Source organism: Pan troglodytes, chromosome 9 (genome assembly GCF_028858775.2).
Source record: "Pan troglodytes isolate AG18354 chromosome 9, NHGRI_mPanTro3-v2.0_pri, whole genome shotgun sequence".
NCBI lineage: Eukaryota > Metazoa > Chordata > Mammalia > Primates > Hominidae > Pan > Pan troglodytes.
In genome coordinates, this window is record NC_072407.2 from 62,916,070 (window position 1) to 62,942,141 (window position 26,072).

General features: G+C 36.8%; 1 protein-coding gene and 1 pseudogene across 15 annotated transcripts in view; both read left to right on the top strand.

Annotated features, from left to right (window-relative positions):
- The window catches only part of LOC129136426 (membrane-spanning 4-domains subfamily A member 8-like), a 97,008-nt gene extending 71,953 nt beyond the window's left edge, over positions 1-25,055 (top strand). For 8 of the 15 annotated variants that reach the window (XM_063784099.1, XM_063784095.1, XM_063784109.1 and 5 more), the window contains 3 exons: positions 7,409-7,440; positions 13,037-13,156; positions 24,816-25,055. Coding sequence is in view for 2 of the 15 variants with exons in the window: in XM_063784109.1 (XP_063640179.1) it covers positions 7,409-7,440; positions 13,037-13,046 (42 nt within the window). In the remaining 13 variants the exon portion in view is untranslated. Of the gene's footprint in view, positions 1-7,408; positions 7,441-13,036; positions 13,157-17,797; positions 17,919-24,815 lie in introns of all 15 variants that reach the window. The other 7 variants (XM_063784096.1, XM_063784110.1, XM_063784101.1 and 4 more) reach the window with 1 other exon arrangement.
- Positions 108-2,029, top strand: LOC451224 (lysosomal protein transmembrane 4 beta pseudogene; annotated as a pseudogene).
- Positions 25,056-26,072: the final 1,017 nt, after the last annotated feature.

The following is a 26,072-nucleotide window of genomic DNA, read 5'->3' on the forward strand; positions in this document are numbered from 1 at the left end:
CCCAACTTCCCATTCTCCCCAAACTTAGGCAGCCACTAATCTACATAGGGTCTCCATATATTTTTCTACTCCAGACATTTCATTAAAAATGAATCACATCGGAAGCTCGGAGCTCTCGGGGTATCGAGGAGGCAGGCCCGCGGGCGCACGGGCGAGCGGGCCGGGAGCCGGAGCGGCGGAGGAGCCGGCAGCAGCGGCGCGGCGGGATCCAGGCGAGGCGGTCGAAGCTCCTGAAAACTTGCGCGCGCGCTCGCGCCACTGCGCCCGGAGCGATGAAGATGGTCGCGCCCTGGACGCGGTTCTACTCCAACAGCTGCTGCTTGTGCTGCCATGTCCGCACCGGCACCATTCTGCTCGGCGTCTGGTATCTGATCATCAATGCTGTGGTACTGTTGATTTTATTGAGTGCCCTGGCTGATCCAGATCAGTATCACTTTTCAAGTTCTGAACTGGGAGGTGACTTTGAGTTCATGGATGATGCCAACATGTGCATTGCCATTGCGATTTCTCTTCTCATGATCCTGATATGTGCTATGGCTACTTACGGAGCATACAAGCAACGCGCAGCCTGGATCATCCCATTCTTCTGTTACCAGATCTTTGACTTTGCCCTGAACATGTTGGTTGCAATCACTGTGCTTATTTATCCAAACTCCATTCAGGAATACATACGGCAACTGCCTCCTAATTTTCCCTACAGAGATGATGTCATGTCAGTGAATCCTACCTGTTTGGTCCTTATTATTCTTCTGTTTATTAGCATTATCTTGACTTTTAAGGGTTACTTGATTAGCTGTGTTTGGAACTGCTACCGATACATCAATGGTAGGAACTCCTCTGATGTCCTGGTTTATGTTACCAGCAATGACACTACGGTGCTGCTACCCCCGTATGATGATGCCACTGTGAATGGTGCTGCCAAGGAGCCACCGCCACCTTACGTGTCTGCCTAAGCCTTCAAGTGGGCGGAGCTGAGGGCAGCAGCTTGACTTTGCAGACATCTGAGCAATAGTTCTGTTATTTCACTTTTGCCATGAGCCTCTCTGAGCTTGTTTGTTGCTGAAATGCTACTTTTTAAAATTTAGATGTTAGATTGAAAACTGTAGTTTTCAACATATGCTTTGCTAGAACACTGTGATAGATTAACTGTAGAATTCTTCCTGTACGATTGGGGATATAACGGGCTTCACTAACCTTCCTTAGGCATTGAAACTTCCCCCAAATCTGATGGACCTAGAAGTCTGCTTTTGTACCTGCTGGGCCCCAAAGTTGGGCATTTTTCTCTCTGTTCCCTCTCTTTTGAAAATGTAAAATAAAACGAAAAATAGACAACTTTTTCTTCAGCCATTCCAGCATAGAGAACAAAACCTTATGGAAAAGGAATGTCAATTGTGTAATCATTGTTCTAATTAGGTAAATAGAAGTCCTTATATATGTGTTACAAGAATTTCCCCCACAACATCCTTTATGACTGAAGTTCAATGACAGTTTGTGTTTGGTGGTAAAGGATTTTCTCCATGGCCTGAATTAAGACCATTAGAAAGCACCAGGCCGTGGGAGCAGTGACCATCTGCTGACTGTTCTTGTGGATCTTGTGTCCAGGGACATGGGGTGACGTGCCTCGTATGTGTTAGAGGGTGGAACGGATGTGTTCGGCGCTGCATGGGATCTGGTGCCCCTCTTCTCCTGGATTCACATCCCCACCCAGGGCCCGCTTTTACTAAGTGTTCTGCCCTAGATTGGTTCAAGGAGGTCATCCAACTGACTTTATCAAGTGGAGTTGGGATATATTTGATATACTTTTGCCTAACAACATGGAAAAGGGTTTTCCTTTCCCCGCAAGCTACATCCTACTGCTTTGAACTTCCAAGTATGTCTAGTCACCTTTTAAAATGTAAACATTTTCAGAAAAATGAGGATTGCCTTCCTTGTATGCGCTTTTTACCTTGACTACCTGAATTGCAAGGGATTTTTATATATTCATATGTTACAAAGTCAGCAACTCTCCTGTTGGTTCATTATTGAATGTGCTGTAAATTAAGTCGTTTGCGATTAAAATGAGGTTTGCCCACAAAAAAAAAAAAAAAAAAATGAATCACATCATATGTAATTTCTTGTTAACTGGCTTATTTCACTCAATATATTGTTGTAAAAGTTCACTCATGTTGTAGCATATATCAGTACTTTATTATTTTTATGACTAAACATTTCTATACACCATAACATTCAAGCTGAGAGTCAAATCAAGAATGCAATTGCATTTACAATAGCCACAAAAGTAATAAAATACCTAGAAATACATCTAACCAAGGAGGTGAAAGATCTCTACAAGGAAAACTAGTTAATACAAAATATTGCTTAAAGAAATCATATATGACACAAACAAATGGAAAAACATTTTATACTCATGGATTAGAAGAATCAAAATCATTAAAATGGCCATACTGCACAAAGCAAGCTACAGATTCAATGCTATTTCTATCAAACCACCAATTATCATTTTTAGCAGAATTAGAAAAAGTATTTCTAAAATTCGTATGGAATCAAAAAAGAACCCAAATAGCAAAAGCAATCTTAATCAAAAGGAATAAAGCCAGAAGCATCCACATTACCTGACTTCAAAGTATACTACAAGGGTATAGTAACTAACCAGTACCATGCTGGTACTGGTGCAAAAACAGGCACATAGATCAGTGGAACCAAATAGAGAATTTGGAAATACATCTGCACACCCAAAACCAACTTATATTCAACAAAGTCAACAAAAATAAGCAACTGGGTAAGGATTCCCCATTCAGTAATGGTGCTGGGATAAGTGGCCATCCATATACAGAATAATAAAACCGAACCCTCAAAATCAATTGCAACAAAAACAAAAATTGACAAATGGGACCTAATTAAACTAAAGACTTTCTTCTGCACAGCAAAAAAAAGAAACTATTAAACTAAACAGACAACCTGCAGAATGGGAGAAAATATTTGCAAACTATACGTCCTACAAAGGACAAATACTCAGAATCTATAAGTAACTTAAACAATTCAACAAGCAAAAAACAAATAACCAAATTAAAAAGTGGGCAAATGACATGAACAGTCACTTCTTAAAAAGAAGACATACAAGCAGCCAACAAACATGAAAAATGCTTAATATCACTAATTGTCAGGAAAATGTAAACCAAAACCAAATGAGATAACATCTCATACCAGTCAGAATGGCTATTACTAAAAAGTCAAAAAATAGATATTGGTGAGAATGCAGACAAAGGGAACACTTATACACTGCTGGTGGAAAAGTAAATTAGCTCAGTCCCTATGGAAAGCATCTGGAAATTTCTAAAGAACTAAAAATAAAACTACCACTTGACCCAGCAATCCCATTACTGCATATACACCCAAAGGAAAATAAATCATTTTACCAAAAAGACATGCATTTACATGTTCATCACAGCACTATTCACAATAGCAAAGACATGGGATAAATCCAGGTGCCCATCAATGGTGAATTGGGTAAAGAAAATGTGATATATATATATATATATATATATATATATATATACACACATACATACATACATATATATATGCATACCATGAAATACTACACAGCCATAAAAAAGAGTGAAATCATGTCCTTTGCAGCAATATGGATGCAGCTGGAGGCCATTGTCCTAGGTGAATTAATGCAGAAACAGAAAACCAAATGCCAGTGGGGTTATAATAAGTGGGAGCAAAACGTTGGGTACATATGTACATAAAGATAAGAAAATAGACATTGATGAATGCTACTGGGGGAAGGCAGGAGGGAAGAAAGTTTTAAAAACTACCTCTTGGGTACTAACTGGGTGATGGGATCAATCGTACCCCAAACCTCAGCATTATAAAATACACCCAAATAACAAAACTGTACATGTGCCCCCTGAATCTAAAATGAAAGTTGAATTTTTTTAAAGAACATGTGAATAGATATTGTTTTATTTCTATAGTTTATTCAGAAATAAATCTGCACACCCACAACCAACTGGTATTCAACAAAGTCAACAAAAATAAGCAATGGGGTAAGGAGTCCCTGTTCAATAATGGTGCTGGGATCATTGGCCATCCATACACAGAATAATAAAACTGGACTCTCTGAATGCCTTTTGGGTTTTCTTTACTGCCAAACTGCCCTGGTTAGAATTTCTAATACAAGGTTGAATAGATATAATGAGAGCATGTCTCACCATCTTATTCCTCATGAAAGCATTGAGTCTTTCACCAATAAGTGTGTTAGGTGTGGGTTTTTATTAGATGCTCCTTATCAGGTTGAGAAAGATCCCATCTATTCTGAGTATTTTGTGTGTTTTTATCATAAAACAGTGAAGGATTTTCACCAAATGCTTTGTCTACATCAATTGAGATGATCATATGTGTGTTTTTCTATTTTATTGATATGGCATATGACATTAATTGTATAAGATAAAACCAGCCTTGCATTTGTGGAATAAATCACACTTGCTTACGGTGTACAAGCATACCTCGTTTTATTGTGCTTTGCGTTATTGCACCTCACAGATAATGAGGTTTTTTACAAAGTGAAGGTTTATAATAACACTGCATCAAGCAAAGCTGTTTCTTCAACATCACGTGCTCACTTCATGTCTCCGTGTCACCTTTTGGTAATTCTCACAATATTTCAAACTTTTTTATGATTATTATATTTGTCATAGTGATCTGTGATCAGTGACCTTTATGATTATTATATTTGTCATAGTGATCTGTGATCGGTGACCTTCGATATTAACATTGTTATTGTTTTGGCATACCATAAACTGTGTCTATATAAGACAACAAATTTAATTGATAAATATGTGCATTCTGACTGCTCTACCAACCACACTTACCCTTGTCTCTCTCCATCTCCTTGGGCTTCTCTATTTTCTAAGATACAACAACATTGAAATTAGGCCAATTAATTATATTTGTCATAGTGATCTGTGATCAGTGACCTTTATGATTATTATATTTGTCATAGTGATCTGTGATCGGTGACCTTTGATATTAACATTGTTATTGTTTTGGCATACCATAAACTGTGTCTATATAAGATAACAAATTTAATTGATAAATATGTGCGTTCTGACTGCTCTACCAACCATCCTTACCCCTGTCTCTCTCCATCTCCTTGGGCTTCTCTATTTTCTGAGATACAACAACATTGAAATTAGGCCAATTAATAACCATACAATGGCCTCTAAATGTTAAGTGAAAAAAGAGCCACACATCTCTCTCTTGAGTCAAAAGTTATAAATGATTAAGCTTATGAGGAAGGCATATAGAAAGCTGAGATAGGCCAAAGTTAATCCTCTTGCACCCAACCATTAACATAGGTGTGAATGTAAAGGAAAAATTCTTGAAGGAAATGAAAAGTGCTGCTTGAGTTAACACACAAGTGATAAGAAAACAAAACAAGCTTGTTGCTGATGTGGAGAAAGTTTTAGTGGTCTGGACAGATTAAACCAACTACAGCATTTCCTTAAGCCAAAGCCTAATCCCTAGCAAGGCCCTAATTGGCTCTTTTCAATTCTGTGAAGACAGAGAGAGATGAAGAAGCTTCAGAAGAAGAGTTTGAAGCTAGCAAGGTTGATTCATGAGGTTTAAGGAAAGAAGTTGTCTCCATAACATAAAAATACAAGGTGAAACAGCAAGTGATAATGTAGGAGCTGCAGCAAGTTATCCAGAAGATCTAGCTAAAATAATTGATGAAGGTGGCTGTATTAAACAACAGATTTTCAATGTAGATAAAACAGCCTTATATTGGAAGAAGACGTCTTATAGGACTTTCCCAGCTAGAGACAATGCTTGGGCTCAGAGCTTCAAAGGACAGGCTGACTCTCTTGTTAGAGGCTAATGCAGCTGATGACTGTAAGTTGAAGCTAATGCTCATTTACTATACTGAAAATTCTAGGGCCCTTAAGAATTACTCTACTCTGCTTATGGTCTGTAAATGGCATAAGAAAGCATGGATAACAGCACATCTGTTTACAGCATGATTTACAGAATAATTTAAATTCAATATTAGAACTACTACTCAGGAAAAAAGCTTCCTTTTAAAATATTACTGCTCATTGACAGTGCACCTGGTCACATGTGTTTTCATGTCTGTTAACATAACATCCAATTTGCAGTGATGAATCAAGGAGTAATTTGTACTTTCAAGTCTTGTTATTTAAGAAACACATTTTGTAAGACTACAGCTGTCATAGCTAGTGATTCCGCTGATAGATCTCGGCAAAGTAAATTGAAGAGCTTCTGGAAGATTCACCATTCTAGATGACATTAAGAACATTAATGACATACAGGAGGAGGTCAAGATAGCAACATTAGCAGGACTTTGGAAGAAGTTGATACTACCTCTCATGAATAACTTTGAGGGGTTCAAGACCTCGGCGGAGGAAATCACTGCAGATGGGATGGAAATAGCAAGAAGGGAAGCCTGAAGATGTGACTGAATTGCTGTAATCTCCTGATAAAACTTTAATGGATAAGGAGTTGCTTCTTATGGATGAGTAAAGAAAGTGCTTTCTTCAGGTGGATTCTACTCCAGTGAAGATGCTATGAACATTGCTGAAATGTCAATGAAGAATTTAGAATATTACATAAGCTTAGTTGATAAAGCACTGTCAGGGTTTGAGAGGATTGACTCCAATTTTGGAAGAAGTTGTATGGTGGATAAAATGCTATCAAAAAACATTGCGTACAACAGAGGAAACTTTTGGGGAAAGAAGAGTTGATGGGTGCAGCAAACTTCATGTTATCTAATCTTAAGAAATTGCCACAAGGACCCCAACCTTCAGTAAACACCACCCTGATCAGTCAGCAGCCAACAACATCAAGGCAAGACCCTCCACCACCAAAAACATTACAGCTCACTGAGGCTTAGGTGATCATTAGCTTTTTTTAGCAATAAAATATTCTTAAATTAAGTACATTTTTAGACATAAAGCTATTGCACACTTGCGCACTTAATAGACTACAATAAACTGTAAACAGTAGCATAACTTTTTTTTTTTTTTAAGGTGGAGTCTCTCTCTGTCCCCCAGGCTGGAGTGCAGTGGCACAATCTCGGCTCACTGCAAGCTCCGCCTCCTGGGTTCATGCCATTCTCCTGCCTCAGCCTCCCAAGTAGCTGGGATTACAGGCACCTGCCACCACGCCTGGCTAATTTTTTTGTATTTTTAGTAGAGACGGGATTTCGCCGTGTTAGCCAGGATGGTCTTGATCTCCTGACCTTGTGATCCACCTGCCTCGGCCTCCCAAAGTGCTGGGATTACAGGCATGAGCCACCGCGCCCGGCCAGCATAACTTTTATATGCATTGGGAAACTAAAAAATTCATCTGTTAATCTATTAAAATATTCATTTTATTGCAGTGGCCTGAATCTGAAGCTGCAATATCTCCAAGGTAAGCCTGCATATTTCTTTTTCTGTGCTGCTGTATTGAGTTTACTAACATTTTGTTGAAGATTTTTGTGTTCGTGTTCATAAGAGATCATGGTTTTTAGTTTTCTTTTGTTGTGATGCATTAGTCTGATTTTGATCTCAGGGTAATAGTGGCCTCACAGAACGAGTTAGGAAGTGTTCCCTCCTCTTCTATTCTTAGAAGAGTTTGTGAAGAAGGTAATTCTTTAAATATTTGGTAGAAGTCACCACTGAAGAAATCTGGGTCTGCACTTCATAAAAGATTTGATTATAAATTTAAATATCTTAATTTTTTATAGTCTATTCAGATTTTCTATTTCTTCCTTAGTCAGTTTTAATAGTTTGCATGTTTCTAGGAACTTGTCCATTTCAGCAGGTTATCTAATTTGTTGGCATATAATTGTTCATAGTATTCTTTCATAATCACATTTATTTCTATAAGGTTTGTAGTAATGTTTCCACATTCATTTCTGATTGTACTAATTTGAGACTTCTCTATTTTTCTTTAGTCTCATTAAAGTCTTTTCAATTTTGTTCATCTTTCAAAGAATCAACTTTTGTGTTCATTGATTTTATCTATTGTTTTTCTATGTTGCTTGTAAATAATTTTCACTTTAATCTTTACTACTTTATTTCCTTCTGCTTTCTTCAGGTTTGATATGGTTTTTTTAATTTTCATTATCTTAAGATGGGAAGTTAGGTTATTGATTTGGGGTCTTCTTTTTTAGTATAGGCATTTACAGCTATAAATTTCTATCTAAGCACTAATTTAGCTGCATCCTATAAGCATTGATATGCTGTATCTTCATTTTCATTCATCTCAAAGTATTTTCTAATTTTCTTTTTATTTCTTCTTTAATCCCTTGGTTATTTAGGAGTATGTTGTTAATTTCCACATATTTGGGGTTTCCCAAATTTGTGTTATTAATTTTAATTTTGTTCCATTGTACTTAGAGAAAATACTTTACTATTTCTAGCCTTTTAAATTTATTAAAATGTGTTATGCCCTAAACTCTGGTCTATTCCAAAGAATGTCCCATGTGCAGTTCAGAAAACCGTGTATTCTTCTGTTGTTGGGTGAAATGTTCTATAGATGTCTGTTAGGTTTAGTTGGTTTATAATGTTGTTCAAATCTTCTATTTCCTTGTTTATCTTCTGCCTTGTTGCTCTACTCATCATTAAAAGTGGGTCATTGAAGTCCCTAACTATTATTGTTAAATTGTCTGTTTCTTTCTTTGTTTCTGTCTGGTTCTGCTTTGTGTATTTCAAGCCTCTGTTCTTAGAAAATATATGTTTATAACCATTATAAAATGTTCCTCTCTATCTCTAGTAGCATTTTTTTTTTTTTTGAGACGGAGTCTCGCTCTGTTGCCCAGGTTGGAGTGCAGTGGCCCCATCTCTGCTCACTGCCAGTTCCGCCTCCTGGGTTCACACCATTCTCCTGCCACAGCCTTCCGAGTAGCTGGGACCACAGGCACCCACCACCACGCCCAGCTAATTTTTTGTATTTTTAGTAGAGACGGGGTTTCACCATGTTAGCCAGGATGGTCTCCATCTCCTGACCTCGTGATCTGCCCGCCTCGGCCTCCCAAAGTGCTGGGATTACAGGCATGAGCCACCATGCCCAGCCAACATTTTTAAAATATATTTTGTCTGGTATTAGTATAACCATTCTAGCTTTCTTGTGTTTGTTCTTTGGATTACAAATATTTTTCTATTTTTTTGTTTTCATTCTTTTTGTGTCTTTGAATCTAAAGTGTTTCTCCCATAGACAGCACATAGTTGGATCTGGTTTTTGTATCCAGTCTGACAATCTCTGCTTTTAATTGAATTGTTTTATTAATTCACATTTAATCTTATATTGAAATAGTTGGGCTTGCATTTGACATTTTACTTTTTCTCCATGTTTTATGTTTTTTGTTTCTCTATTCTGCCTTGACTGCTTTATTTTTTGGCTAAGTGGATATTTTCTAATGTAGTATTTTAATTTTTAATAATTTTTTACTGTATATTTCAGTTATTTCATTAATTGTCGCTCTAAGGCTCATCATATTTTAACTTATCAAAATCTGCTTCATATTTATACTAATTTAATTCCAGTGAAATATAGAAACATTATCCCTGTATAGCTCTATTTCAATACCTCTTTATGTGATATTATTGATGTATTACATCTATGAATGTTACAAACATAACATTATGATTATTACTTTATATAATTCTATCTCTTTTAAAGAAGCAAAGAGAAGAAAAGGAACAAGTATACATTTACAGTTTTTGTTATTTACCATTTATCTATTTACCATTACAATTTATTATTTACCAGAAATTTTTTATTTATAATTTCTTGTTCTCCTAATTTGTTCCTGTGGGTTCAAGTTTAACATCTAGAGTTAAACTCCTAGATGTTGATTCCTTAGCTTAAAATACATTTGCTCCTCTCCCCCCACTTTTGCTGTTATTGGCAAATATATTGCATTTCCCTATGTTATAGACCCAACAATACGTTACATACATATTGTTTCATATGATTGCTTTTTAAATAAGTTAGTAGAAGAAAGAGGATAAATTTGCATTTACACTTTCTTTTATATTTGTATAATTTTCTTTTGTCAGTGATCTTTATATTTTCATGAGATTCAAATTACTATCTGTAGTCACTTGCTTTCGGTCTGAAGAATTTTCTTTAGTATTTTTTGTAAGGCATGCTAGCAACAAATTCTTTCAGATTTTGTTCATCTGCAAATGTCTTTATTTTGTTTTCATTTTTGAAAGATAGCTTTGCTAGAAGTAGGATTCTTGGTTGATAGGTCTTTTTTTTCTTTGAACCCTTTGAATTTGTTATCCCACTACCTTCTGGGTTTCAATGTTTCTGATTAGAAGTCAGCTGTTAATCTTATTGGAGTTCCCTTGTATGTCTCAAGTCATTTTTCTCTTGCTGCTTTCAAGATTTTCTCTTTGTTGGCTTTCAGCGTTTTTACTGTGATATGTCTACTTGTGGATTTCTTTGTGAGTTTCTTCCTTGGGATTTGTTGAGATTCCTAGGCGGTATAGATTAATGGCTTTGAATAAATGTGGAAAATTTTCAGGCATTATTTCTTTGAATATATTTTCTGCTTCTTTCTCTTTCTCCCCTTTTCTGGTACTTTCATTATGTGTATGTTGTTTCCTTAATGGTATTTCACATTTCTCTAAGTCTCTATTCATATTTCTTCATTCACTTTTCTCTCTGTCTTTCAGACTGCATAATCTCTATCAATCTATCTTGAAATTCACTAATTCTTTCTTCTGCCACTTCAAATCTACTGTTGTGCCACTCTAACGAATTTTTTATTTTAGCTGTTATAATTTTCAACTCCAGAATTTCCATTTGGCGTTTTAAAAATGATTTATATATCTTTATTGATATTCTCTATTTGATGCAATATTGTTATCACACCTTCCTTTACTTCCTTAATCGTGGCTTACTTAAGTGCTCAAACATCTTTATAATGACTATTTTGAAACATTTGTTTATTAAATATTATATCTGGTCTCTCACAGTTTTTGTTGCCTACAGTTTATATCATCTATGGGTCAGACTTGCCTGTTTCATTGCCTGTTTTATATTGTTGCCTATTATGTAATTGTTTTGCTGGAAACTGGGCATTTTCGATAATATATTATAGCAACTCTGGGTACTCATCCCCCACACCAGGACTTATTGTTATTTACTTGATTAGAAAAAAACTGTCTAGGTTGTTTCAGTGAAGTCTATTTCTCCATCCTCACTGTTAAGCTTTGATGTTGCCCCTTATAGGGTACAGGCTTGTGATGCCCACAGTCACCCTGGGATGACATTTATCTTGGAAAGGCTCTTTGTCTCTTTCCCTAACCATACCCAGCTGTTAAGCTCTGCTAGTGCTTGCTGGTTGTTCTGAGGCAAAAACTGCTTCACAGACTAACCCAAACAAATTTGAGCTCCTTTGAGGGGATAGCTCCCAAAATCAGTGTTTGAGATTTGTTCTGACTCCAAAAGGGCTCTTCCTAGCTTCCCCTTTTCCCATTTCTCTCTGGGAAACTCGTGGGCCTACAGTTTAGCCTGTATCTAAAATGTATCTGTGAACACCTACCAAGTGCCTTTTACCACAACTTCCACTGTTTTTGAGAGTACTTGTAAGCCTAAACTTCTCCACATGCTACAAATGAAGTCATCTCCTTTGGGAACAGAGTGGAGATTTCTATTCTATAGCCTATTTCTCTCCCAACATCTCTGAGCTAAGGATCTGGTGCAGGCGTGAGGAAGTGGGTAGGGACAACGGAGTCTTTCTCTTTAAGAGTTGAGGGTTTGGTGAATGGGGGAGGGGACAGAAGCCCCAGTTCCTCTCAACTTGCCTCTCATGATGTGAAACCCTTACCCCAAAGCCAGAAAAAGGTCAATTAGAGCCCAGTATTATAGAGTCTCCATCCCATGAGTAAAAGCTGGGTAGAAGAGATCACCCATCTCTTGGCTGCATTCACTTGGTACTTAGCCTCAAGTGTTAGTATTTGGGCAGGACCAGAAAGGCTAATTAGATGGCCTACCCTTCCTGAGAAGATAGTATAGCACTCTGACTGGGATCTTTGAGGAAAGGGAGCCCTGTGTTTTTGGCTATTCCAATCTAGAGTGGTCTTGCTGATCTGAGAGGAGGGAGGGAGGGTGCAGATCTTGGTTCAGATACCATACCAGAAACTCTTACAGCATTTACTGAGTAGATTTTCTTGGATAAATGTTCCTTTATTTGCTATATTCCATTAAAAAGGTTTACAGAGTACAGAGGTTTTAAAGGATTAAGATTTTTGAAATAATTTTTACAAATTTGGCTGGGGAGCTGGTTGAGTTCCTCCCATTCTTATGCTGGAAGTGGGACTCTCCAAAAATAATAATGCTGTACACTTAATTCTATAAATAATTTATTAGAATTTTTAGGAACATAGATACCTTCTTAAGTTATCCTGGTTCATAAGCCTCTCTATCCTCATTAATGGACATAGGATAAGTGTGCAGAGGCATTCTAAGCATACCACAATCTGACTTTGTACTAAGGATGAATCTTTTTAGTTGACAACTCCAGCAGCATAGTTCTACATATTCACAAAGCTAAAATTGAAAATCCTAATCACAATATACTAGATTATTCCTCCTTTAGTATGCCATGTATTAAATGTATTATTTATACATGACTAATACATATATGTATTAATACATGACATGTATTAAATGTATTAAATGTATTAAATTTTATTAAATGAAATTGTGCTTGTAATTATATCTCCCCCATTAGATTAAAAGCTCCTTGAGTAGAAACCTGAGGTTTAGTACATTGTAGGCATTGTATAATTAATGAATAAATAAATATTCCCTCTGAAAAAAAAAATTATCCTACTAGCTTCTAGACAAATTTGAGGTGGACTCCTGATATCAACCTCTGTGACAATCAAAGAAAGTCAGATTTTTAAAACTTTAACTTGAATGTTCAAGCCAGTAGGACAGACTGATTGCTTCAGCAACATCTGTTTATGCTGTCCATAACCAATTTTTCTTTGTATGTCTATTACAGCTTACTTTAGCAATTGTAATGAACAGCATAACTATTTGTGTGACTACACTTGGTATAATTCTATTAAGCATGGAGACTGCAACTTTTGCATTAAATGCAACCACATACAATTGGTCAAACGTAAGTACCAATTTTAATAATAATTAGATCAAAATTTTAATATAAATGAAAAATTATGGTGAATGATGTATGTTGAAGTGAGTAAGGCATAGAAAAGGCCACCAAATGTGTCAATTATCTTTGGCATAGAAATGTAAAGATAAACTGTATTTTCTCTACATTCTTGCTATAAGCACATTGAAAAATAAGTTTTTCTCAAAAATCGTGATGCACTATAAACCTCAAAGAGAGATTAAAATTATCGTTAAGATAAACTGATAGAATACTTAGAAACCCCAAAGACCTACCTGAAAAACAACTGCAGAAGTCAAACAGTTTAGAGAGGTGGCTGGATAAAAGAAAAACCTGCAAAAATTAATAGATTGTCTTTACACTAGAAATAACCACTTAAATATTGAAATTAAAAAAAAAATCAAAATAACAGCAAAACTATAAATGTTTAATAAGAAGCATTTAAAAAGGACTGAATACTTTGAAAAATTATGTTCTTGAATGCGAATTTACAAAATCATAAAATTGCAAGTTTCTGCAAATTAACACATAATTGTGATGCAATTCCATTTAGAATCTCAACAGCATTTTGGAAGTCATGCAATAAAATTACTCTAAAATGCATATAGATAGATGAATAATTGCATAAAAATGCCAAGAAAGTCTAGAAGTTACATAGTGATTGAGGAGGATCAGATAATTTGCTGCACTAGATATTAAAACTTGTTATTAGGCTATTATAAAAATAGTACAGTATTTACACACTAAAAGGAAAATTTAACAAAGCACAGAATAGAGAGTTGAAAAATAAATCTAAGTATAAGTGAACACATATTATTTTATAGGTGATAACATGACCAGTCAATAGAGAAAGGATGAAATTGGAAAAAAACAGTATTAAATCAATAAGCTATTGATTTTCAAGAAAATAATAATGGACACCTACTTTGTACCACAAATAAAAATAAATCACAGATGAAGTATGTGTACATAAAAACCATTAAAATTAGCATAAAATATAGAACTAATATATTATTTACATAAGCAACAGAGAAAACCAAGAAGGAGGAAAGATAGAAAGACATTTTATGTCACAAATATTTGCACTTTTTATACAATACAGGCTGAGACAACAATAGCCTAAAGAGTTAAAATACTGCCCCAGTGGGCTGAGGGAGTGGGGTCCCCACCCCAGGGTGACAAAGAATAGGGCTGTCCCCTAGCTGACTCAGAAGACAGAACCACAGAGGATTATCCTCAGGCCTCAAAAATCTAACAAAATTTTCTCTATTGGGTTTTGGACTTGCTTAGGTCTGCTGCCCACTTCTTTCTTTCTTATTTTCTCTATTGGAAATCGAAATGACTATCCTCTGCCAGTCCCACCATTGTATTTTAGAAGTAGATTACTAGTTTTCTGGCTTCACAAGTCCACAGATAGTGAGGAATTTTTGCCCCAAGATGAATCATGCTATAAGTGATGATTTCTAGCATGAATCTAGATGCTATAACTGATTTAGATGATGAGATTTGAGGATTTTTGATTTTATAATATTTAGGACAAGTTTGGACATAGAGTTGATTCTAGAGTGGGTTACAACTTTTGGAGATGTTGAAATTAGCTGAATATATTTTGCACATGGGAAGGACATGAATTGAGGGGAACTAGAGGCAGACTGTTATGGGTTGAATTGTGATACCGAAACATATATGTTGCAGTCCTAACCCATGGCACCTCAGAATGTGACATTTTGGGGGAATGGGATTATTCCAGGTATAATAAGCTAAATTAAGATGAGGTCATACAGGGGTAGGTAGGTCATTAATCCAGTATGATTGGTATTCTTATAAGAGAGAAATTTGGACATAGGTACATAAGGAAGATGGCACTGTGTATTAGTTCGTTTTTACACTGCTATAAAGAACTGACTGAGACAGAGTAATTTATAAAGGAAAGAGGTTTAATTGACTCACAGTTTTGCATGGCTCGGGAGGCCTCACAAAACTTATAGTCATGACAGAAGGCAAAGGAGAAGCAAGTACCTTCTTCACAAGGAGGCAGGAGAGAGAGCAAAAGGGGAACAGCTACAGACTTTTAAACCACCATATCTCATGAGAACTCACTCACTACCATGAAACAGCATGGGGGAGCCACTCCCATGATCCAATTACCTCCCACCAGGTCCCTCCCTCAACACGTGGGGATTACAATTCGAGATGAGATTTGGGTGGGGACACAGAGCCAAACCATATTATTCCATCCCTGGCCCCTCCCAAACTTCATCTCCTGCTCACATTTCAAAACACAATCATGCCCTCCCAGCATGATTCAAACTCATTCCAGCATTAATTCAAAAGTCTAAGTTCAAAGTCTCACCTGAGACAAGGAAATTTCCTTCCACTGAGCCGGTAAAATCAAAAACAAGTTAGTTACTTCCAAGGTACAATGGGGGTACAAGCATTAGGTAAATGTTCCCATTCCAAATGGGACAAATTGGCCAAAACAAAGGGGCCATAGGTCCCATGCAAGTCTGAAACCCAGTAGGGCTGTTATTAAATTCTAAAGCTTCAAAATGATCTCCTTTGGCTCCATGTCTCACATCTGGGGTACACAGATGCAAGAGGTGGGCTCCCAAGGCCTTGGGCAGCTCCACCCCTGTGTCTCTGCAGGGTAAAGCCTCTGCAGCTGCTTTCATAGGCTGATGCTGAGTGCCTGCAGCTTTTCCAGGTGCGTTGTAGAGGCTGTCAGTGGATTTACCATTCTTGGGTCTGGAGAATGGTGGCCCTCTTCTCACGGGTCTAGTGGGCAGTGCCCCAGTGGGGACTCTGTGGGGGCCTCAACCCCACATTTCCCCTCTGCAGTGCCCTAGTAGAGGTTCTCCATGAGGGCTCCAACCCTGTCACAGCCTTCTTCCTGGACATCCAGGCATTTTCATACATCCTCTGAAATCTAGGTGGAGCCCACCAAGCCTCAACTCCTGACCTCGGTGCACCCACAGGCCCAACACCATGTGAAAGCCACCAAGGCTTGGGGCTTGCTCCCTCTGAAGCAACAGCCCAAGCTGTACCTTGGCCCCTTTTAGCCACAGCTGGAGCTGGTGTGGCTGGGAAGCAGGGCCCCAAGTCCCAAGACTGCACAGAGCAGCAGCAGGGGCCCTGGACCTGGCCCACAAAACCATTTTTTCCTCCTAGGCCTCCAGGCCTGTGATGGGAGGGGCTACAGTGAAGATGTTTGACATGCCCTGGAGACATTTTCCCCATTGTCTTGGCTATTAATATTTGGTTCCTTGTTACTTATGCAAATTTCTGCAGCTGGCTTGAATTTATCCCCAGAAAATGAGTTTTTCTTTTATACCATGTATCAGGCTGCAAAATTTCCAAATTTCTATGCTTTGCTTCCCTTTTAAACACAACTTCCAGCTTCAGATAATCTCTTTGCTCACACATATGTGAACACACCTCTAGAAAAAAACAGGTCACCTCTTAAACACTTTGCTGCTTAGAAATTTCTTCCGCCAGATACCCTAAATCATCTCTCTCAAGTTCAAAGTTCCACAAATCTCTAGGGCAGGGCAAAATGCCACCAGTCTCTCTGCTAAAGCATAGCAAGACTGACCTTTGCTCCAGTTCCCAAAAAGTTCCTCATCTCCATCTGAGACCACCTCAGCCTGGACTTCATTGTCCATATCACTATCAGCATTTCAGTCAAAAGCATTCAACGAGTCTCTAGGAAGTTCCTAACTTTCCCACATCTTCCTGTCTTCTTTTAAGCCCTTCAAACTCTTCCAACTTCTGCCTATTTCCCAGTTCCAAAGTTGCTTCCACATTTTCAGGCTATCTTTATACCAGTACCCCACTCCAGGTACCAATTTCCTGTGTTAGTCCATTTTCACACTGCTATAAAGAGCTGCCTGAGACTGGGTAATTTATAAAGTAAAGAGGGTTAATTGGCTCACAGTTTCACATGGCTGGGGAAGCCTCAGGAAATGTACAATCATGGTGGAAGGCAAAGGAGAAACAAGTACCTTCTTCAAAAGGAAGCAGGAGAGAGAGAGTAAAGGGGGAACTTCCACAGACTTTTCAACCATCAAGTCTCATGAGAACTCACTCACTATCATGAGAACAGCATGGGTGAAACTGCCCCCATGATCTAATCACCTCCCACCAGATCCCCCCTCAACACATGGGGATTACAGTTTGAAATGAGATTTAAGTGGGGACACAGAGATGAACCATATCACCATCTGAACATAGAGGCAGAGATAGGAGTTATACTATTACAAGTCAAAAACACCTGGGGCTACCAGAACCTGGATGAGACAAGGGAGGATTCTCTCCTATATGCCTTAGAAAGAGCATGATCCTGCCAATACATTTATTTTGAACTTTTGGCATCCAGACCCATAAAACAATAAACTTCTGTTGTGTTAAGCCACCCAGTTTGTGGTACTTTATTATATTGCCCTAGGAAATGAATACATGAGGACAATATGTAAGTACTCAATAAATTTAAAACATACTTAGTTGTTATGAAAATACCCAAAAATAATCATAATTGTGTGAGACTGCTAGGATGAATATTTACTCCTGATTTTCTAAATGTTGATCTTATATAATTTTAAATGGTTAATAATATGAAGATTTTTTATTCAGATGGTTGGTATGATGCTTTTACAATATTTACTACTCTGCACCATCTTAGAGATGACCATTGTAATCATAATCATCCAGTGGGTTATAAGAGCATTTCATCATGAAAAACACACTGAAGAAAGTAAGTAACTTTGTTTCTGGCAGTCAAATCAAGATAAAGGCAGTTTATAATAAGGGCCCTCTCTGAGAGTTCAAAGTTTAGACTTGGTGAACGGGAGTGTTGCTTCAAAAGTAAGGTCAAGTGTATCTGAAAACATGCTGAAACATCTTCTGCTTGATATTGTGTGGAATTGAAGTCAAACAACTTGCCCTGGCAAAACTATGAAGAAGTCTTTTAGACTTACATCTCCCAGGAGGTTAACAGAGGAAATATATAAACTAAAAGGGTTTCAGAGATCATACTTGTGATATGGGGATACTGACTGCTATAAACCCAAAAATTCAAATTTAGTTCTGAAATGTTGGTTTCCAACATTTGGAATATCAAATGCCTTCAGAAAATAAACATTTTAGAGGACACTGAAAAGAGTACTTCTAGAATAGAACAGTAAGAACCTCCAAAAACCCATCTCTCAATAAAAGCAATGAGAATACTGAAAAAGTTGTCAAAATCAACTTTTTCAGAACTTTGGAAATTAGTCAAAGACCTACGACAATCCAATAAGCATTTATTCAAGTTAAATGGCCAAATCATGGTAAGAACAGTGAGCTCTATGGTATTGCAGCGTGCCCTATTCCCATCCGTCTTACCCTATCTCCTCAGTAGCCTTTAAAAGTAACAGCCTTGCAACCATAGTACCTGTGGGAAAAAAACGGCCTAACAACCACAGGAAAGGATAAAATGGGATTTAAGTGCCCCAAAAAAGCCCCATTCTCAGAGAATTGTTGTTAACTTGTCTGGCAGCTCCCCAGACATCCCCACTGGCAAGACTCTTTAATTTGATTTCATTCAGAACTCAGTCACTGTAAACAGCTTTTCTTTCTGGGATATTTGTCAGAACAATCAATAGCATTTAACAACACAGCTGCCTGAGGCAGAGATAACAGTTGTGCCAAACAAAAGGTCACATTACAAAAAAAAAAATCTGAGCAGTAAGATGTCCATAGAGTATTTTGAAATTATGACAATATCTGGAAACATAAAAGGTCACATGCATATGCTGGGATGTGTACATGCCAAGAAAAGACCTGAAAAATGTCCTAACCTCCCACCTCTGGCTGACCTGAAGAAAATCCAATTCAAGCATTCAAGTTAAATGGCCGAATCATGGTAAGAACAGTGAGCTTTGTGGTATTGTAACTTGTCCTATTCCCATCCCTCACAACCCATCTCCTGCTTTTATGATAAAAGCAGGAAGTGATAGCTAAGGCAGAGTTGCAAACTCTCCCAGAGCTTTAAAACCTTACCCCAACACAAACACATGCAAACACGCACACACACAATCTCTCAGCAAAGTCTAGGAAACTTACTGGTTCAAAAGAATTAAGGAAATCTTTGTCCAATCACTAGCTGACCACTAAGTTAACAAAGCAGAATAACAAAGACAATGATAAAACCAACCCCTAGAGGGCTATGATTTACAATGTTGCCACACTATATTATTTTAAATGTTCAATTTTTAACAAGTAAAAATATAAAATATGCAAGGAAACAGAGAAGTATGGCTTAAATACAGGAGAAAAAAACAGTCAATAAAAATTTTCCCCAAAAAAGTCTAAATGTTGAGGTTACTAGAAAAAAAAGGTATTTTAACTCAGCAAGTATAAATAAGTATAAAGACCTTTTAAAAACCATGTCTAAAAAAACTAAAAGTATGAACGCAATGTCTCACCAAAAAGAGAATATTAATAGTGACATAAAATAGGAACTATTTTTCCAAAAGAACCAAATAGAAATTGTAGAGCAGAAAATTATAATAACTAAAATGAAAATTTTACTCAAGGGTCTCAACAGAAAATTTGAGCTGGCAGAAGCAATAATCCACAAACTTGACAGTAGGTCAATTGAAATTATCTAATCTATGAAACAGAATGAAGAAAAAAGAACAGAGCTTCAGACACCTTTGAAACATCAGCAAGCATACCAAAATGTGCATAATGGTGAACACATAAGGAAAGAAGAGAGAAAGAAATAAAAAAATGGCACAGTGAGTTTGTGAAGAAATATTGGAAAATGTATAGCTGTAAAGACTATATTTTGAATAAGTATCTGAAATCAAAAACCCAACTTTCCCCCTTAAAAAATCAGGAAAAGAAAACTAAACCTAAAGTGAAAATAATAAAGACTAGAGTAGAACTAAATGAAATAGAAGATAGGAAAACAATAGAGAAAAACAATAAAACCAGAAGTTCCTTCTTTAAAAAGAATCCCAAAATAACAAACCATTAACCACACTGACCAAGAAAAAAAGAAAGACAACTTAATTTACTATAATTATAAAGAAAGAACATTACTGACAATGTTATAGAAGTAAAAATATTGAACAATCATATGCCAACAAATTAGATAACCTACATAAAATGGACAAATTTCTAGAAATACAGACATGACTGAAACTGACTCAAGAAGAAATAGAAATCTAAGTACACCTATCACAAGTTAAAGAATCAAATTAATAATCAAAAACTTTCCATAAAGAATAGCCCAGTCTCAGATAGCTACATTGTGAACTCTACCAAAGGTTTAAAGCATTAATAGTAGTTATTCACAAACTTTTTCCCAAAAAAAAGAGGAGGAATAAATACTTCCTAACTCATTCTATAAGGCTAACACTAGTTTGGTACTAAAATAAAACAAAGACATTATAATAAAAGGAAACTATAGACTAATATCCATTATGAATATAGATGCATAAATCCTCAAAAACTATTAACAAATGGAATCTAGCAACATACAAAAAGTATTATATATCATGACCAGTTAGGATTTATCCTAAGAGTACAGATCTGGTTCAATATATGAAAACTAATCAATGTATTCCACCTTACTAATAGAATAAAAGCCAGAAACCACATGATCACCTCAAAAGACATAGAAGAAGCATTTAAGAAAATTGAACACCCTTTTATGATTAAAAAAGTTGAAAAACTAGGAATAGAATGGAATTTTCTCAACCTAAATATGGGCATTTATTAAAAATTTATAGTTAACATAATACTTGATAAAGAGACACTGAATCATTTTCTTCTTAAGATAAGAAACAAGATATCTTGTCACTTACATTCAACATTGTATTGTAGGTTCTATCCAGGAAAATCAGGCAATAAAAAATAAACAAAAGAATTTAGTTTAATCAAGGAAAAATTAAAACTAACTCTTTACAAATGACATTATCTGATCTTGTATAAAATGCTAAAAAAATCCATAAAAATCTAGTCGAACTAATAAATAAGTTTAACAAAATGGCAGAATACATGGCCAATATACAGAAACCAACTGTATTTTTGTATACAAAAACACAGTTACAGTAACATCAAAAGGAATAAATATACATATACTTCACATTTAGGAATAAATTTTTAAAAAGAAGTGCGAGACTTGTCTACCACAAACTCTAAAACATTATTGAAAGAAATTTAAGAAGATACAAACAAATGAAAAGACATCCCATGTTCATTGATAAAAGACAATATTTGAAGACAATATTATGATGGTAATACTCCCCAACTTAATATACAATTTAACACAACCCCTGTTAAATTACAGCTGGCATTTTTCAGAAATTGACAAGCTTATCCTAACATTCATATGAACATGGAAAAGACCCAAAATAGTCAAACCAATATTAAAAAAGAAAAACAAAGTAGGAGGTGTTAGGTTTTGAAGGGAAGGTAAGGGTTAAAGAAAGACACACACACACACACACACACACACACACACACACACACACAAAGGGCACCTCAACAGCAAATGCAGGCTTTACATCCAGCATAAAACCTACAGAAGTGGGGAACCTGTGTAATGCCAGAGCCCACCGCTGCTTATAGCCTGGGGGTACTTATAGGTATGGGTGGGAGGGGTCTAGGCAGTACGGCTTGCTACCCAGCAGGATATTGATAAGATGTTCCCATGATGAGGTGGTTCTGGCCCTTGGTTTGGCAGAATGTCATTATGGTGTTCCTTGGACCTTTGACCAGCAAGATATAATAGGGATGTTTCTTTAGTTGGGCCTTTGTCTGCCTTGTGGTCATGTGGTTAGGCAGAATGTTTCTCACGGCCCAAACTCCTGTGAAATGTTTCACTTTGACCAAGGTCTGCAAAATAGCAGAGAATTTACAAAATGGTGCAGTTTGGACTAACAGGAAGGCTCGCACTTCCTAGTTTCAAAAGTTACTAAAAAATTACAGTAATCAAGAAATTGTGGTGTAGCAGGATAAGCCGTGGACAAAACTCCACAGACACTGAGAAAGTGAAGGAAGTAGCTTTAATCAGCTGGAAGCATCGGCAGACTAGCGTCTTAAAATCCAAGCTTGTTGAGTGCACAATTTCTGTCCCTTTTTTTTTTAGCGCTCACAATACTAAAGGTTTCGCATGAAAGGGTTGTGATTGATTGAGCAATCTAGGGGGGTACAGGACAGGGGCTGCAGCTACATGCACCAGTAATCAGAGTGAAACAGAACAGAATGGAAAATTTGTTGTATGTCCTTCCACACAATGTCTGGAATCTATGGATAACATCAGTTGCTAAGTCATGGGTTGAATTTTAACCATCAGGCTAAGGTCAGGCAGGCCCAGGCCTGGTTTTGGGTCTGGTTTTGGGTCTGGTGCCTGGCGCCAGGCTGCCTGCCTTTGGTTTCGCTTCCTTGTTTCTTCTTAAAACAGGTACTGAGTATAAAACAGTATAGAACAATATGGGGGGGTCTCTTTCTTTCTTCTCTCAGTGATACTGCCATAATGATAGACATAAAAATCAGTAGAATAGGATCAAAAACCCAAAAATAAGTTCATACGTAGCTACTTGATTTTTGACTAGCATGACAAGACAATTCAATGGAGAAATAGTGGTCTCTTCAACAAATGGTGCCAGGACAACTGGATATCTGCATACAAAAGAATGAAGTTAGACCACTACCTCACAGAATATACACAAATTAACTCAAAATGCATAGACCTAGATTTAAGAGCTAACATTACAAAACTCTTAGAAGAAAATACAGGCATAATTATTTCTGGCCTGAATTAGTTAATGGTATATTAGCCATCACACCAAAAGCATATTTAACAAAAGAAAAATCATAGATAAATTGACCAAGGGAAGAAAACTACAGACCAACATGTCTGATGACTACGGATACAAAAATCTTCAACAAAAAACTAGCAAACCAAATCCAGCAACATATAAATATGATTATACAACAGGGTCGAGTGAGATTTATTGTAGGAATTCAAAGTTAGTTTAAAATACCAAAATCAATCAATGCAATATATTTCATTAAAATAATAAAGGGCAAAAACATGCTCACTAAACAAAGTGATGAAAGGAAATAGATTGTAATGGCTGATGATTTTATCTCCTTACTTATCTATTTTCCCTAAATCCTTTCAAAATAGATAATTAATTCCAAAAACAAAAATCTGTAGTTTGGTGTCAACCTAAAACTCTGCCAGGAGCCAAAGGAATGGCATGTTTGTGGAATTCCTGTAGGATAATATGTGGGGGATCATGGCAGGAAATGAGGCTGTAGAAGTACATTGAGACCAGATCTTAATGGGGCTTAACTATACCTTATTAAAGAATTTTGAATTTAGTCTATAGATACCAGGGTGCTCTTGCAGGGTTTTTAACAACAGTGTTTCTTGATCAAACTTTTCATTTATATAATTATTTTCATTAGAATATTTCCTGCAGCAAATTACAGCCCTTCCCCCCTACCCTCAACTCAAACTGCTAAATCAATCAGGAATCATCTCATGATCATAAGACGGCTTAGGCAGCATAATTTCCGGTTCACATCCAGCAGGAGAAACTGGCCTTTCTCAGAAGCTACAAGGAGACCTCTCTTTACTTCACTTGGCTTAATTGCCTCAGATCTGCTAATCTCTGAGTTGAGTAAAAGCAAAGGGAATAGGATTACCATGAAGGATTCAGACAAATCATTTGTAGCAGGATAATTTTGAGGGAGTCAACCAGTGTCCTCAGTCATTCTGGGAGGAAAATAGAGATAGAGATAGAAAAAAGAAGAACAAAGCTAGAGATGAATATAATTAGCTGGTTGCCCCAACAGGCAAGCCAAACAATGAGTACCTAAACCTAAACAATGAAGAATAAAGAGAAGATGATAAATTTGAAAGATATTTAGGAGGCTTATTAATGTCTTGTATGTTCGTTTCACACTCAATGTTAAATCTTAGATTAAATAAAATTAGTTTAATAAACTGCTTATCCCTTATTTCTATTTCCCATACTGCTCAATAACTATTGAACATAGCTTTAAATACTAACCTGTATTTTACTTGATTAGGAAACTATTTTTTAAATCATGTATTTTCAGTTTTGTGTGTATGCGCTTATACGATATAATATTCTGCTGTGAACTTAAAAACAAAATAGAAAAACAGAGGTTTACTCAAGAAAAGAATGACACTGTTCCCATTAGAATGGCTTCTACAGTGGCTCCCAAAAATCCTGTAGTATGAGCCAGATGGCTCTCTGCTCCAATGGTTGTTCAGATATTTCTCTTCTGATCTAGAATATGAAGTAGAGTACCCAAGAGGAATCAGGACTCACCAGAGTCCAGTTAAAATCATTTTAAGAAGAATAATTTAGTTTAATATGGTTGTTGTAGTTCATTGAAACCTCTGATATCTGATGAGTTATAGGTCTGATATGCCTTTGGCTAGGCCCCCCAGAACTGAGTAGGTACTGTCTTCTCAGTACACTTTTAACTAACCACATTCCAGGTTTACATATTTGTTCATTTTTGTTGTTGTTTTGTCTTACTTTAACTCAATGTCTCAGGATAAGGCTCTTTTTTTAGACTATAATAATGATCAATTTGCTATCTCAATTCATCTCAGGCACTTCGCCCTCGGAAATCTCACTGTCGGAATCCTTGGAAATCACACCATGCACAACTTCTGTTTCTTCATAATTTGCAAAGAACCAGTGTGACTCCAGTCAAGAACAAAAGATTAATTGTGAATTAGCGAAGAACTCTAATTTTTTCAAGAAGCCACATGGAAAAGGCATTCTAATGAAGTCCTTTCCATTGCTCTTTTTTCTTAGTTCTTCAATAAAGCATGCGATTTGATCACAAATTGACTCTTCTCTTTTTAAAAGCCAGTATGGGTTAACACGGATAGATATAGCCCCTGCAATCCCTGTGGTTGAAGGGATGTAGGAGAGTAGTGTTGAATGCCCACTTTATCTTAGGTTGGAGGAGATTGGCTTGAATTAAGGAACTCCTTCATCCAAGAGGAGAAAATACTCTGATTTTGGAAGTTGGCATAATGTTCATGTGATAATGTCAATACTCTTGCTCTCTCTGTACTTTTGTTTTCTCATCTGTAAAACAGAAATAATAGTCTCTAACCCACAGAGTAGATGGGAGGATTAAATGACAATATGTCATTAAAAGAGCTTACAACAGCTCCTAACTCATAGTTGTCCCTCAATAAGTTTTTATTATTTATTATTTATCAGCTCTTATCATTGTATCAGTAGCATAATGATATATGAAGCCAGATTGAATTTTTCTTGTTTTCCAAAAATTGGTGACTAGAACCTCCCTCTGAAAGCAGATGTACTGAAATGAGGCCATAAAACCACTTAAAATCTTGATGAAAATGTTATGTATTGAGTTGTGTCCCCCTCAAAAAAATATATTGAGGTCCTAATCCCCCGTACTCAGAATATGACCTAATTTAGAAGTAGGGTCTTTAAATAACCAATCAAATTAAAATGAAGTCATTAGGAGAGAGTCTAATCCAATATCACTGGTTTCCTTATAAAAAGGGAAAATTGGGCCAGGCGCAGTGGCTCACGCCTGTAATCCCAGCACTTTGGGAGGCCAAGGCAGGTGGATTGCTTGAGGTCAGGAGTTCAAGACTAGCCTGACCAACATGGTGAAATCCTGTCTCTACTAAAACTACAAAAATTAGCCGGGCATAGTGGTGCGCACCTGTAATCCCACCTACTCGGGAGGCTGAGGCAGGAGAATCGCTTGAACCCAGGAGGCAGAGATTGTGATGAGACTAGATCGCACCATTGCACTCCAGCCTGGGTGACAGAGTGAGACTCTCATCTCAAAACAAAGAAAAGGGGAAATTAGACAC